The sequence below is a fragment of the Mirounga leonina genome, unplaced genomic scaffold (assembly GCF_011800145.1).
Source record: "Mirounga leonina isolate KUSES-001 unplaced genomic scaffold, KU_Mleo_1.0 Mir_201, whole genome shotgun sequence".
In the NCBI taxonomy this organism is placed as follows: domain Eukaryota; kingdom Metazoa; phylum Chordata; class Mammalia; order Carnivora; family Phocidae; genus Mirounga; species Mirounga leonina.
In genome coordinates this window covers 13,026,111-13,042,068 of record NW_023270504.1, presented here as the reverse complement: position 1 = coordinate 13,042,068, position 15,958 = coordinate 13,026,111, and the positions used below count along the sequence as shown (strand labels likewise).

Sequence of the window (15,958 nt, the reverse complement as noted above, 5' to 3'; positions counted from 1 at the left end):
CAGACAGAGGATTGATGGTGACATAGAGGTATCTCTAAGACAAAAATGAAACCCTGTGATATGTATGAGCATTTTGAGATGTTGCCCTATCAGTGGAGAGTTTGGTGATTAGTGAGAGATAAAAAGAAAATGACTCAAATAAAAAGGGAACAATTATTAAATCCAAGGAAAATAAAGATGATATAAGAAAGGAATGACAGCATGGTTCAGCAGTGAAAGATACTTACATAGTCATACACATGGAAATAGTGAATATAATTTTATAGCAGAAAATCAATATATATTACATAACACAAAAGTATTAACAACTAAAAGGATAAACATTTACTTAGAACCATGGAGGCAAATAGCAGAAGAAAGAACTAAAAGAGTTGCAAGTAGCTACTCCTGGAAAGCAGTAATATGGACAATGTTGAAGGGACAGGGGATAAATTTTTTCAATATAATTTTAATTTTACAAGTTGGTGCACGTATTACTTTGGTAAAATTAAAATAAAAATCAACCTTCAGACTGGCCTGTCTCTTAATGACCTACATACAAGTAAACAGAACCTCATTGTAATTAGAAGTGTCTAAATAGTCCCCGGAAAAGAATAAGCCCACATTTTGCCAGGTCCTAAAATTTTTTCATCAGACTCCACTCCATAAAATCCCAAATCTCTGTTTCATAGGTGGAAAAATGTGACTATGTAAGTGAAGCAAGGCAGCCCAGAGCACAACAGACTGGTGGAACGGAATCTCCATCTTTCAGCTCCCATTGCGGTGCTCTGTGCTTTTAGGAAGTATTGCTCCTAGAAAGGAAATTTCAAGTTTCATTCCATACAATCAAAAGTTGAGCTTAAAAAGTCATCAGAAACTGGAATACTTACAGGTCCATGAGGAAATGAGGTAGAGATTGTAAGAAACACCCTATGCCCATAACCACACATCCGACACCAATCAGTATAGGTCTATGCAATTTGGTTCCAAAATAACTCACAAATATAATCAACAAAAGATTTCCTAGGAAAAAAATTGAGATAAAAAAATGAATATTTCAATAAGAATGAACAATAGCTTAGCTTCATCCAATCATTTACTATCTGGCATTTATTGTATAAAAACTCTCTCAAATACCAGGACTGGTGCTAGGGGGATGCATGAAGCAATAAATGAATAAGACACAACTCGTGCCTTGAAGAAGGACTCTGTTTCACAATTCGGCAAATATGTAAACAGATCTCTGTGGAACACCAACATTTAAAGAGGGCAGAAGAAGAGAAGCCAGTGGGACTGGGCAATGGTTCTGAGAGATGTTAAAGACTCTGTGTGTGATTATGTAGCTTAGAAAAATGGGATGCCAAAGTAGGTGTTAGACTGTATGTCACCTCTGGCCTTTCCCTCCATGTCTGCTCCATGCTTGAAAAGAGAAGCCAAAGTCAAATTCAGATAGATTTATGTTTTAACTCATGATTTAAATGTAACTAAATATTGGTCAATATATCCAAGCCAGGGATCTATGTTTGTTTTTACTTATCTCCTTAGAAGTAAAAAACAGTAGGTCTTCACTTCTCCAACTGGGTCTTAGAAGTAAGTCTTGCTTTGAGAAGTAAATTCAATGAAAAATTTATCCACATCTTAGGATGAAATTTAAGGATAAAGAAACTAATTGGGGAGGCCCCATTCCAATGGACAAGACTTGATGAGAATGGCGTAAAGGGTTGAAAGAACCAAACACATGAGGAAGTTCTCATATGATACATTTTAAATTCAGTGATCAATATTTTCCCTGATCTACTCTACATAAGGAAAATCTCTATGATGAGCTTGAGAATGATAAAAATTTAAAAAACTCTCCCTCAAGTTGTTAATAATTTTCCAAGTAGTAGTGTATATTTTGAAGACTTTTCTTTCCATATCTGTTTTGCTCTAGTCTGCCTTGTTAAGAAGAGATGTCAGTGCCTATATTTTGTTTCATATGGACGGTGCCTCACCAATTGCCACCACACTGGCCTCCCTAGGTTTCTAAAATCCCCATCATCAAAGCCAACCACGTTGAAAGTATTATCTCTAGAAAGCCACCGTTCAAAAGCCATATCCACTTTTGAAATGAGAAGAAAGGAAGAGACTTCTCTCCATGTAAGGGTGAGCATTTCAAGCTGCCTTTCTCTGTTGGTAAAATAATCACCATTGAGAGGGAATAGAAATGGATAGATAATATTTTTATCAAAGGTATGGAGAACACTGTCTATAAAAATTACCGAGGAAAGGTAAGCAAACTAATGCATTTATTGGCATCTGTAAATTACCTCTCCTCTTCCCTTCAGCAATTATTTCAGATCTTCACCATTTTTCTCAAGCCACCTATCGCCACTCACATTCCATAGTTAATACTTTTTACTTTGTCAAAAAAATTGGGGCAGTCAGGTTTCTCACCTCAATGGCTTTTCCACCTTCCTTCAGTTTGAGAGGTTGTGGTGCCCATCTGACCATCCAAGGTCTAACACCCTACTCCATTTCTCCAGCAACTTAGTCCAAGAATTAAAATCTTTCTTATACATTTTAAGTGTCTCCCTCTCTGCTGCATTTTAATTACAGATATTTTCTAGTTTCTCTCCAAACCGTCACCTGTAGTCACAGATTCCACTTCTTCCCCTCTCATTCTTTCCCAAAGTCACTGCTCTCTTTCTGCCTTCTAGCTTCTCTATCTACTCTTCAGCTAAAAGTGCCCAGGCCAAAATCATCAATTATCATATCATAAAACCCAGGGGATAGTTTTCTATCCTTGTCTAACTGGATGTGTCTAATGCTTTTGAGACTGCTGACAAATTCTTCTTTTGGAAACTTCTACTCCCTTGGTATCTATCATAACATTCTCTCCTGCTTCCCCTCTTAATTCTCTGACTATTCCTTCTCTTAACACTTTTGTGGGCTCCTTTCTTCCACCTATTCCTTAAGTATTGGTGCACCTCAGGGATCCACCCTTTGTCCATGGTACTTATCTCCCTGTACCCTCTCCCTAAATAGCCTCATCTGTTCTTTAGTTTTAAAAACCACCCGTTTACTCAATAATCAGTAGCTCCAGCCCAAACAGCTCCTCCAAGGCTTCTAGCTCATATAACTTCCATGAAGACATCATTACTCAAAGGCCTCACTGCTAATACCACAAATAATTTGCCTAAACAGAACTCATCATCATCCCCATAGCCACCACCACAGTCTTGTCCCCCTTTTCCTATTCTCTGTCTCAGCACCACTATCCACTCCACTGCCCAAGCTGTAAACCTGGGGTTTAGTGTAGATATTATATTTAATGTATTGGTAAGTATAGATATTATTTTTAATGTATTGTAGTGTAGTATAATGTATTGTAATTTAGTGTAGATATTATATTTAATGTATTGGTAAGCACAAATACTACTATATGACCAGTTGTTTTAATATTTTGATGATTTTATTCAAATAAAATGGGGTTTCTTTTTACTTTTATAATTTTTATTTTATGCAAGTTCCATAGCAAACACACAAGGCTAACCATAGTCGATTTCTCACTGCTGCCCATTTCTCCAGTCTCATATCTTAGTAATTCCCACATAAACTTTGTGAGTCAATAATATTGGGCTGAATGTTGCTCCCCATACAAATTACTACACTACCTTGCCCTTATGCTTCTTCTATTGGAATTCCCTTCACACTCATCCCTCTTTCTTCACCTAGAAAACTTTTTACTCATCCTCCAACATCTTCCCTAAGTAAGGCTGTGTCTTGATGTATGTTCCCATAGGACTTTGCATCTATCTATGCCACCGAACTTACTGCATTCAATTAAAATTATTATTGTACATTGATGCCCTCCATTAGATTGTGAGCTGAGTCCAGGCAGGACTGTATAAAGAGTTATTTCTAACTCCTTCACCAGGATCCAGCCCACAAGTGGTACTGAGTTGGGTTGGGGGGATAGGTTAAACACTAAGAGACAAGATCAAGCATCACCTGTTTTAGCTTTGCCTCTCCTCAATCCCGATTTTTCTTCCAGATATTGATTAAGTATATTAAAGGTAACTTTCACCTTGGAGGAAGTAGAAGCTACTCTAAAACTGTGAAAGAATAGTATTCATATTTCTATGCAGCTTTGTTTACAGGAGAAATCTCTCTCTTCCTCATTCTTCCCGTGTCTTCACATCTTCCCAGTCCTCCACAAAAATCAGACAGTAAGAATAGATTTTATTCTTTCCTAGAGTCTGTTTCTGAAATAAATTCAGGGAGATGTGAAAACAGTTTCTTTTTCCCTCTGGACTTAGAAAGAAGAATTGTTAACCTCCCAGAAACAGCAGGAGAAGAAAAATACTCGTGTTTTCCTTTAGAAAACAGCTTTGTTTACCATGATATATATCTTCTACATAGGAAGATAGAGTTTTAAGAATTATCAAATGATAGATTAAATATAAAAATTCTAAATACTCTGCTACTCATTCTAGCTGACCAAAAAACTATTAGAATAAAAAGTCCAATGGTTGGATATGTGGCAATATTCAGGTGTTATTTGGGGGATAATATTTAAATGAATTGTTTCTAAGAATATTGCAAAGTTAGCAGGGCTATCCATTCATTTTGGAAAACATGTTATTCAGTCAGATTAGACTAGTCAGATTAGTCCTAAAATTGCAAATAAGTAGAATAAAATTCAGACTAGTTTTATAGATAAAATATAAAAAGAAGTAATGCAAAAATAATTCATTACCAATCTCAAAACTCCCGTTAATAAATCCGACTAGAAATGTAGGGATGTTGAATTGTCTCTCTATTTGCGTGAGCATGGAATTCATGTAAGATCCAGATAGTGTTTTGGATACGAATGCACATGTTATTGCCAGAAGAAACATCTAGGGAGAAAAGAATATTAAAAAACACAGGAAAAATTTATTTTTGATCATATATTTTTGTATTTGTCACCTATTAACAAAATATCTTCTACCATAAGAATGGTTGTCTCCAACATAAGTAACCCTTGAATATGCAAGAAACTTTTAATGTGGTCTGTTCTTCTGGTCTTTCATGCCATGTTATCTCTTTGAAAACTCAAAGTAGGACTGATTAGTAATATTGAATTTTTTTAAAGATTTTATTTATTTATTTGAGACAGAGAGAATGAGAGAGACAGAGAGCACATGAGAGGGGGGAGGGTCAGAGGGAGAAGCAGGCTCCCTGCCGAGCAGGGAGCCCGATGCGGGACTCGATCCCGGGACTCCAGGATCATGACCTGAGCCGAAGGCAGTCGCTTAACCAACTGAGCCACCCAGGTGCCCCAGTAATATTGAATTTTGTCAGTAGTTGTAGCCTCATTATTTTATAGGCATATCTTGGACATACACAGAAACAGCCACTCTAAATAAGATATAGCTAATAGTTTGAATAGATCTTCAGCACTATAATGCTATCTGTAGTACAAAGAAGACATATACAATAATAAAAAAAGGAACGTGGCATTACACAAAGACATTATTTCTATAGCAAATTTGCTCAGGGTCTCTCCAAAGTAATAGGTAAATCATGCAACATTAGATTGCTGCTCACTCCCAGTTTATTTATTTAAAGCAATGTTATATGTTATATATACGTATTTATATATATATGTTATATTAAAGTAATTATAAACCATTATAAAAATGTTTCTAAACTGACCAGGCATTTGCTTTAAGGAATGAATATGAATACAATAAATTTCCATGTATTGAATCACATTTCCTGTATACTGGTAGAGTTTCAGAGGACAGTCAGGTTGATGTGATCCATAACAAAAATCAAGGACAACTTAACAAATAGAACTATTGTGATCACCAAAAGCTAGTATGATCTTACTAAAAAGGTGGAAAAGCCAAAATTTTGATAGTTTTATTAAATTAGAAAGAAACAGACTTAGATTTCAATAGAGGGCTTGGCAAATGAGTGTTATATACTGGGTAATAGTATGATTAGGTAGATTAAGCACTGCTTCAAGACCAACAAATTAGTGATGAATAGATTTAGGTTGTCCTGAATGGTGGTTTCCAACCCTATGCCATAGGACTTTTTCCTTGGTCCCACTTAAAGATGTTTCCTGATGACAATTCCATCCTTGGAGACAATTCAGTCTGCTCTCTAGCCAGCATACTCAAATCCCTAAAATCTTCACCCCTCCACCTTTCACATTCCCAATCTTGAACCAACCCCACAATTTATATTGCACCTGCACATTCCCTTCAAAATTATTCACAATCTTTTCCATTTCTCAGTCTTCAAACCAGTCAGGTGCTTTTCATGACTAGCAAATGATCTCCACAATGTCATCATCAAACTCACCTCCATCTCTGCCCCTCTAATTCCCCTCCTGCCTTTAAAGGATAGGTGTCCCTTTTCCAGTACAATAAAATTCCTCCACCCATGCTTTTGAACCCATTCTACCCATTTGAGATCATGATTTATCAGTAAATACTCTATCCTCTATGTTCAACCTCACGCCCTTTACTGCCTCTCTCCCTACTAATTTATAAATATATTCAAGATATTTGTCTTTAAAAAAATTTATTTTTTCCCTAACCCCTGATAGTTGCTACTTCAGCTACCATCAGGCTGTTTGGAAGAACAGGTTTATTGCCTAGACCCTAACCTTCCATTCACCCTTTAGTTTCCTAATGTCTAGCCTCTCCTGAACTATTCCACAAAAGGTCAAAAGCAACTTCTTAGTTTCCAAGTTCAGTAGATACTTCTTAGTCCTCAACTAACCTGATGTCTCTGATTCATTTGACCCCGCTAATCTCTTTTCTTCCTGAAATTCCCTCCCCCCATGCATACATATATGTCCACCTGCCTGCTAGACTCTTTCTATTCAGTCTTCTCTTTGGTCAATCCCTTCAGGATTTGTCTTGTACCTTCTACTCTTTGTGCTCTATGTGCTCTCCCTAAGAAATCTCACTTATTCCCATAGCTTTCCCTATCATCCATATGCTGAAATCTCTCAAATGAACACACAGCTTAGCTAAGACAATTGCCGGCATTACTTAGTTGCCTCTAGTCTTGTCCACACCTACACTCCCTCCCCTTGACACCACCACTAATTTGGAGTTTAGTAAATATCTGCCAAATGAATAAATAAAATGCATAACTAGCATGTGATTTCACTTCTTAAAATGTTTCAGTGATTTCTCACAAGCAAAAATCTCTATTTTTTTAGATGGCAAACGGTGTCTCATCTATATCTCAGTATCATATCCTGCTGCTTGTCCCTGGACATAATGTTCTACTTACAGTTTCTTAATTCACCATGCCATTTCACATCTCAGTGCCTTTTACAGGATGGCATTCCACTTGTAAAGTTTTTCTTCCCCTTACGCATCTGATAAATGCATACTCTATCTCTATTATCAACTCTATCATCGTTTCTAATGTGGAGCCTTCCTGTCTCTCTGCTCCCCAGGCAGCCTTGACTACTCACTCATTACCTACCTGCTGTGTACTGTCTCTATTATAGCTCTTATCACAATGCATTTTATATATAAGCTTGGATGCCTATAACCGCCTCCCTCACTATACTGTGAACAATTCAAATATAGGATCCATATATTATTTACCTTTGCATCTTTGGTGTCTAGTAAATGCCTAAAGAATAGTAGGCACTCAATACAAGTTTGCTGAATGAATGACAGATGAAATATTCAAAAACATCCTGAAGAAGTGGTCAGAGCTGAAAGTGGGCTGAATATAAGATGAAATATAATAGGATTAAATAAATACTCCTAAGCTGAGTTGGCTGTACCAATTCATTTGGAGAAATCTGAATAGAAATTTATGGAAAAAGAACTGGGAAATTTAAGTATAAAGCTCAAAATGAGTCAAAACCATTACATGGCTGAGAAGATAATATGGCTATAACTCCAGTTGTTTAGTCTTTTATAGTAAATGTCATTTGTAGAAACTGACTCCACACTATAAATCTTTGCAGAGCACATGATTGAGAATATAAAATTTTCATATGGTTTTATAATTCAGGTTTTATATTTAAAAGTAAGGTCTATAAAATAACATATGAATCATATTTGGGAGAATAATTTATTTTATTTTACACTTTAAGAAAGGAAACTAGATGAATCATGACCCCAATGTTCTTTCCCAAAACACCTAGATGGGTTGCCTAAACAGTTTGGTTCTAGTCACAAAGTGAAAGCAACCAGTGGCTATTATGACTCATGTCTGGTGCAAAATAACCTCTATGTTTATGAAGCTATCCTACTAGCATTTAACAGTAATACCCAGAGTTTTAGGCAAACTTATTGAGGACAGTCCTCTGATGCTTTCTAAAGAATTTTGTTTACTATGCATATTTCTAAGTTCAGAGAAGCAAAAAAAAAAATCTGACTATTAAGCAGTTGGTGCCCAGTTTTACCTGATAGACTTGTCCTCTTAATATTTTGCCATAACATGAACATCAGTATCTAATCTTGCCAAACTCCAAAGTAAGCAAATATTAAATTAAGAGCAATTATTTATAAATAACACCTGACTTGACTTTTATTTTTTTATTTAAATTCAATTAGCCAACATCATTAGTTTCAGATGTAGTGTTCAATAATTCATCAGTTGTATGTAACAGTCAGTGCTCATCCTATCACGTACCCTCCTTAATGCTCATCACCCAGTTACCCCATCCCCCCACCCACCTCCCCTTCAGCAACCCTCAGTTTGTTTCCCAGAGTTAAGAGTCTCTCATGGTTTGTCTCCTCTCTGATTTCTTTCCGTTCAGTTTTCCCTCCCTTTTCTTATGATCCTCTGCACTATTTCTTACATTCCACACATGAGTGAAACCATATGATAATTGTCTTTCTCTGATTGACTTGACTTTTACACACAAATGCTATTAATTTTTTCTTCCAAGTTTTTATTTAAATTCCAGTTAGTTAACATATAATGCTATCAATAATAATAGCTAATATTTATTTCATGTTTACAATATTCTAGTAATTTTTCCAAGTTTGTAAAAAGGAAAAAAATCCTATGAAATAAGAGTATTGTTGTTAGCTTTTTCAAATAAGAAAGCAGAAGCACAAAGAGGTTAAGGAACTTGTCCAAGGTCACCTGGCAAGTATGCAGTTGAACCTAGGTATGAACACGGGGATCCTGAGCCTAAATCCTTATTTTTAACACTCAATTTTAGAAGAAGGACATGAGAATTGGGGGACAATTTAAGAGGAATTTTTTAAATAATTAATATGGCATTTTAGGCAAAAGTAGTTTTCTAGATCTAGATCATAATTCTCCACTTCTATGCACATGTGTAGATTTTCCCTACATGTGTGTGAAGAGAAAACAAACTTTGATAGGGAGAATATTGGTGGCAGTTTAAGTCTGGAAATCACTTGCGGGCACTAGCTGTAGAATCCAGACAAATTTCCAGATCCCTTGGTTTAAAACAAATTCAAATTTTCTTTGAAGGCAAATGGCTTTGAAGTTATATGAAAAGAATTTGCTCTGAAATAGGCAAGAATACCAGAAACAATTAACAAAATGGGCATTATTCTTACAGAGAATGATTGATATGTTGCCAAAGCTTGAAGTAAACATTTGTTTTACTGGCTTGTTGTGAAGTAATCATTCCATGCAGATAGACAAAGCATTTCTGTCCATTGAACCATTTTCTAGGAGAGACCCCCATACTCCTCTGGACTAGAAACCCTACAAGGGTGAGCATTAAAATGGCCCTTTGATCCAACAAATTAAATCCTGGTGTAATATATTATGTGCCTGAAAACTTTAAGACCTTATTTTCCATTTAAGTTCCTCAAAACCATTTCTGATTAAATTGCCTGAATCAATAGCCCTATTCAACCCTCAGTTTAAAACAAACCTCAGCAAAGCAAGAAATTATCAGTATATCAGGTAATGTGACATTAACATTAAATCACTTCATGTGAGCAACTTTACAAGCTCTAGGTTAAAAAAAAAAAAGGTACATATACATATATCCACACACACACACGAGTCCATACCTTCAGCTTGGAAAGACATCTTATTCTATGGGTTTCAATTCTTTTCTCAATTTCTGCCATGTTGTTCTTCTGAGTGTCCCAAGGTATTTAGGTTTTAAATCTTGATATTTCTTAGTTCTATCCTTTTAAAGGAGACAAAAATCTATTAACTGACAAAATCATAAATCGTCATTCTTTTGAAGAAAACACGGAATCTGAGTAACAATCAGATTCCATTGTATTACAAAAATACCTGAGAAGCTTTGATTCAGATCTAGAAGAAAATAATGACGTTAGAGAAGATTTAGTTGCTAATTTTCCACTGAGAAAGTTACATCAAATAATTTTAGTTACTCTTTAGTGAGATTAAAGATATTGGAATAATTTGCTAGGTCCCCATTGCAAAATAATGACCACATGGTTAAAACAAAGCTTTTCATTTCTTTAGCCAAACAAATAGAACCAAAATGAGCTTTTTGGACTTACATGAAAATGCTGCTTTTAAGTACACAAAGACTTTGATTTGTGTTTGTGCTAAAAATCTGCTTCAGCAAGCCTACCAAGGCTCAAAAATCTCTATTTGGCCAGGCTCCCTCTTCAAGTTCTTTGCGTTCCAAGACTTCCCTGGAGTCTCAGGAAGGGAAACGTTTTCTGGGGCACTGCTGATTCACGGAAACCTGGGGAGATATGGAATTTTAATCATGGAAATAGCCTAAGTAAAAATAACAAATAATTCTATGATCTGGAAAAGAATCCTACGGTTCCAAGTTATAATGTGAGGTTTAGAAGAAGACCAAACATGTAAGTGGAGATCTATATGCCTACACATATAATAAATATAGATATATGTGTATTTACACACATATATATTACATAGGCACACATTTTTATATGTAAAACAAAAAGATGAATTAAACTATTAAATTCTACTAACCTTTTGTCAAAGATTTTGTCTGCTTGTGTCTTGAACTAGGGCCTTATTTTGCATCAAAACCAAAGTGTTTCACTCGGACAATATTTATTCTAGTAAATCTACTTCAAGTTGCCAGAATGATACCTTAGTAGTATCCCCAGCATTAATATATTAAAATCTTCTGAACAATATCCATTTAACAAGTGATCCTCAGCGCACTAATTTATAAAACCTAATTGCTTTGCCTCTATACATTTGCTGAATCCCACTTCCCTACACACATTAAGGCAACAGCCACTGAACAATTATGTATGAGCTTAGTTCTCTTTACTCATCTTCTCGCAGACATAACAAACATTTCTTGAAAGTCTGCTATGTACCAACCGTAGGGCTAAGCACAGGATTTTAGCTGTGAACAAGACAGTAAGCTGTCCTATAGACAATATAAACCAGTTAGAAAGGTGTAAGCCTCTGTGGAAAGTACTTGGACCCAGATCGCAAGGAACTTATGTTTTTATTGAAAAAGGTAAAACTTTTAAATAAAACACATTAGAATACAACTGAACAGCATATGACCAAATACAAATTGTTTGGTATGTAAGTGGTGAAAACTTGGTAGATCATACGTGAAAATTATTAGAGACAGTCTTGGCAAATCTGAATAGCATACAAATGAACTCATGCTGAAATCCCCCCCATAAAACGCCAAGTCACCTTAATTACAGAGCAAGTACATGGCACTAGTTTTGGAAAAACCAATAGATAGGGTTAATTTTTCAAAAGAATGGGTAATGCTAGTCTTTGGTCCTCGTTTGTAATATATCTGCTTTTATCACAAACCTCTCAACTGTCCTCATTTCTTCCTGCTCACGATTTAGAATCCAGTCTTCCTCCTCTCTTTTTTCCCCTTCTATTCTCCTTGCCAATATCTGAGCCCAATTATGGTCATGCAATTAAACAATAAGAGAGGGAGAAAACCTATTCCTCTCCCATGTCTAAGTTAGCTTCACTCTTTTTTTTTTTATTCTTATGTTAACCCCCATACATTACATCATTAGTTTTAGATGAAGTGTTCCATGATTCATTGTTTGTGCATAACGCCCAGTGCTCCATGCAGAATGTGCCCTCCTCAATACCCACCACCAGGCTAACCCATCCTCCCACCCCCTCCCCTCTAGAACCCTCAGTTTGTTTTTCAGAGTCCATTGTCTCTCATGGTTCGTCTACCCCTCCGATTTCCCCCACTTCATTCTTCCCCTCCCGCTACCTTCTTCTTCTTCTTCTTTTTTTTTCTTAACATATATTGCATTATTTGTTTCAGAGGTACAGATCTGAGATTCAACAGTCTTGCACAATTCACAGCGCTTACCAGAGCACATACCCTCCCCAGTGTCTATCACCCAGTCACCCCATCCTTCCCACCCCACCCCCCACTCCAGCAACCCTCAGTTTGTTTCCTGCAATTAAGAATTCCTCATATCAGTGAGATCATATGATACATGTCTTTCTCTGTTTGACTTATTTCACTCAACATAATACCCTCCAGTTCCATCCACGTCGTTGCAAATGACAAGATCTCATTCCTTTTGATGGCTGCATAATATTCCATTGCATATATTCCACTTCTTCTTTATCTATTCATCTGTCGATGGACATCTTGGCTCTTTCCACAGTTTGGCTATTGTGGACATTGCTGCTATAAACATCGGGGTGCATGTACCCTTTCGGATCCCTACTTTTGTATCTTTTTAGTGGCTAAAGTCATGACTATTCTCAATGCCTATTTTTCCTATGCGGCAACCACAGGACACAGAATGTGGAGTTAGTGACACAGAAAATCCCCACAAACAGGAATTCTCTAGTTCCATCTCTGCATTGTGATACTATGTACCCATCTTGAGCAGTTTTTATCACCATGCCTCAAAGATTTGTTCAAAATGTGTTTATTGTCTTGAGAAAAGTTTTATAAACAGTTGTCTTGACTGGGGTAAGAGGTAGCTGTTTGAAGCTAAGCACCTGGAAGGAATTAAATGTGATTGAGTTAACACTAAACGTTCCCTAAAACATTTTAGCTTTTCAGACACATTTTAAAAATTTTCAAGATTTTTTTAAAATTTATTTTTTTGACAGGGAGAGACAGTGAGAGAGGAAACACAAGCAGGGGGAGTGGGAGAGGGAGAAGCAGGCTTCCCGCGGAGCAGGGAGCCGGATGTGGGGCTCGATCCCAGGACACTGGGATCATGACCTGAGCTGAGGGTAGACGCTTAACGACTGAGCCACCCAGGTGACCCCATTTTAAAAATTTTAATGGAGGAAAATAAATAAATGAACCAATGAAATCTATTTATTTAAAAAAATTCATTAAATCCAATAGTTAATGTCACAATCACTGTTGAGTACTTTGGCTCCAAATCAGGAAATGTACCCGTTGTTTCTTCATATCCTCGTGGCCCTGCCAGTGCCAGTCATGTGAACAGTCCCCTTTTGTTAGCACAGTTTTGTTTATACGGTGACTTCTGCTCCTGGGACCACAGTGTCACCAACAAATCCCCATCAATCATTACTGTTAATGAAAACAACTTGCTCAAGTTTTATTAAGTGTAGAAGCATTTTCCTTCTTTAACTCCTTCTCAGCATTCAAATGGGGGCAGGTAATTCTTTAGTATGCATTCTTGCACAAATGTGGTTGAGTTTCTTCCATACTTACTCATCACAACCCTACTGGGGTTCTTTGTTTTTGTTTTGTTTTGTAGCTGTGGTGAAAGCACATTATAGAATTGTTAACTAAATGTATATCTGGGGTCATTGGACCTCTAGAGTTTTTTCATCTTGCATGACTGAAACTCTATAACCATTGAATAGCAATGCTCCTGGTTTTTGGCAGCCCTGGGTTGTCAGCCCTTAGTGATATGTCTCAATCACAGAAGAATACAATGTTTTACAAAACAAATAAATGGTCTTGTTTGTGCCTTTCCCCCAGTGTTAAGTATCTAGACATAGTTTTTTATTACTATAAATCACCAGGGGGAAATACATATGTTTAATTTTACATTTTTCTATACTATTGAATTAATAAAAATAAAGGCTTTCCTTTATCATGACAAAACTAGTCGTACATACATGAAGAAGACCTAAGAGAACATCCTTCCCCTGGGGAAAAAAAAAAAAAAGAGAGGGCTGCACCAGCAAAAATCTTATGAAAGTTGTTTATTTCCAGAATCTTCAAATCACTCCTAACTGCAAAAAAAGAACAGCCTCTTGGTGGTATCCAGCTGAAATAATTTCAGCCAATACCAAATCAAGTAAGTGCCAATAAGACCAAAAAAAAAAAGAAGAAGAAGCAACAATAACTCTTTGTGTGATGCCTTCCAAATTATTTTTCTTCTATTAGTTCATTTTCATCTGAAATCAAAAAATAAGATAATGGATTCTGCAAATCAGCCTTACAAATATAGGCATTATTTTACTTCCTACATTCAGAGGAGGAACTAGGAATGCATAACTTCAGGCAAAAGTAGAGGAGAAACTTAACTGAGTCATAGACTAATACATTGATTACACCATTCAAAGCAAAGAATGGAACACACAAAAACACAAGCACAAAAATCTCCATCAGCAATCCAGGAATAAAAATACCTACCCTGTTACTTTGGATAACATACTGTCTAACTCTGGATAACAGACCAAGATGTGGAAAAGTAAATCTGAAACCTGACTTCTAAATCTTTCGGAGAACTGATTGTAAATATCGTCAGTGTTTTATCCCATGCCAAGGCATTCTAGAGAATGATTAGATAATTATGAGAATAGCCATTGTTTTCCACACTTGCAATTTTTTTTAAAGATTTTTTTTATTTTAGAGAGAGAACAAAAGAGCATGAGCAGGGGCGGAGGTGGAGGCAGAGGGAGAGAATCGCAAGTGGACTCCCTGCTGACCTAACTGAGTTCAAGGCCTGGCCCCAGCTTGATCTCACAACCCTAAGATCATGACCCTGAGATCATGTCCTAAGCCGAAACCAAGAGTAGGAGGCTCAACCAGCTGAGCCACTTGGGCACCCCTTCCACACTTGCAGTTTAAACTCTTTCATTTCTTCAGATTATTATCCCAATTCTTTTCTTCCTTTTGCCTGTATAGACCTAATTTTGGATACAAAAACATGTTCCTTCATTAAAGTCTGGCATGTAGATACTGAGTTGCTCCTTTTCCTCATAGAGATAAGATTTTATGTTTATAAAGCTCCCCAAATAACTGAAAATCCAATAAAATGTTTCTATTTTTCCCCAACCCATTGATTTATGTATTTGTTCATTCACTTTAATGGAGGCAGCTAGATATAGTAAAAATGTCAGAACTTGAAGCTCAGTTAGCAAATTCTAGTTCAGTTGTGAGTTGTTTAAACTCTTGGAGCCTATTTTTCCTTACCTAAGATGTGGGATAGTTATGTGTTTATGCCTACCTAGCAAGATTGTTAATGAAGATTGAGTTATAAAATTTACATAATGCTCTTTGTGGGGTTGTTGGAATGAAATAGTTACTCCATAGATGGCAATGATTATTATTCATTCATCCCCCAAGTATTTATGAAGACTCTACTGCATTCCAAGCACAGTGGTTGTGCTAGGAATACAAAGATGAATAACATATGTGCCTGCTCATAAGCTATTGGGAGAGATAGATAATTAAATGATAATCATAGCTGGCTAGTGCCATAATGCAGACAATTTGACCTAAGTACTGGGAAGAGGCAGTTAATGAAAACTTTTTGTTTGTGTATTCATTTGGAATACCATTTAAGTACAGCACAATAGTTTAAGTACTTGGGCTTTGAAATGAAGCCCAGCTGGTCTGAAAGCTTGTTGTTAAACTAGCTGTGTGATTTTGTACAAGTCACCTTAACCTATCCACACAATGAAGACAGTCTCTATCTTTCCTATCAGCCAAGGTCCAGACAGGAAAATAGAACTCATGACAGGTAGTTCAGTAAAAGAATTTAATATGGAAAACCACTTATAAAAGTATCAGAAGAGTTTAAAAGCCAAACTGGGCATATGGTGTGCAATCCAGAGA

The 15,958-nt window shown here is 36.4% G+C and overlaps 1 protein-coding gene and 1 long non-coding RNA gene across 2 annotated transcripts in view; one reads left to right on the top strand and one right to left on the bottom strand.

Moving 5' to 3' along the window:
* The window catches only part of SLCO1A2 (solute carrier organic anion transporter family member 1A2), a 41,388-nt gene extending 31,274 nt beyond the window's left edge, over positions 1–10,114 (bottom strand). The window contains exons 1-3 of the mRNA XM_035028115.1: positions 9,999–10,114; positions 4,721–4,862; positions 870–1,002 (exon numbers count right to left, since the gene is read on the bottom strand). Of these exons, the coding sequence (XP_034884006.1) occupies positions 870–1,002; positions 4,721–4,862; positions 9,999–10,058 (335 nt within the window). The 5' untranslated portion in view covers positions 10,059–10,114. The remainder of the gene's footprint in view (positions 1–869; positions 1,003–4,720; positions 4,863–9,998) is intronic.
* LOC118025602 overlaps positions 1–14,128 on the top strand; it is a 37,570-nt gene extending 23,442 nt beyond the window's left edge. Inside the window, exons 3-4 of the long non-coding RNA XR_004683364.1 lie at positions 1,913–2,124; positions 14,108–14,128. This is a non-coding gene — a long non-coding RNA (uncharacterized LOC118025602). The remainder of the gene's footprint in view (positions 1–1,912; positions 2,125–14,107) is intronic.
* Positions 14,129–15,958: the final 1,830 nt, after the last annotated feature.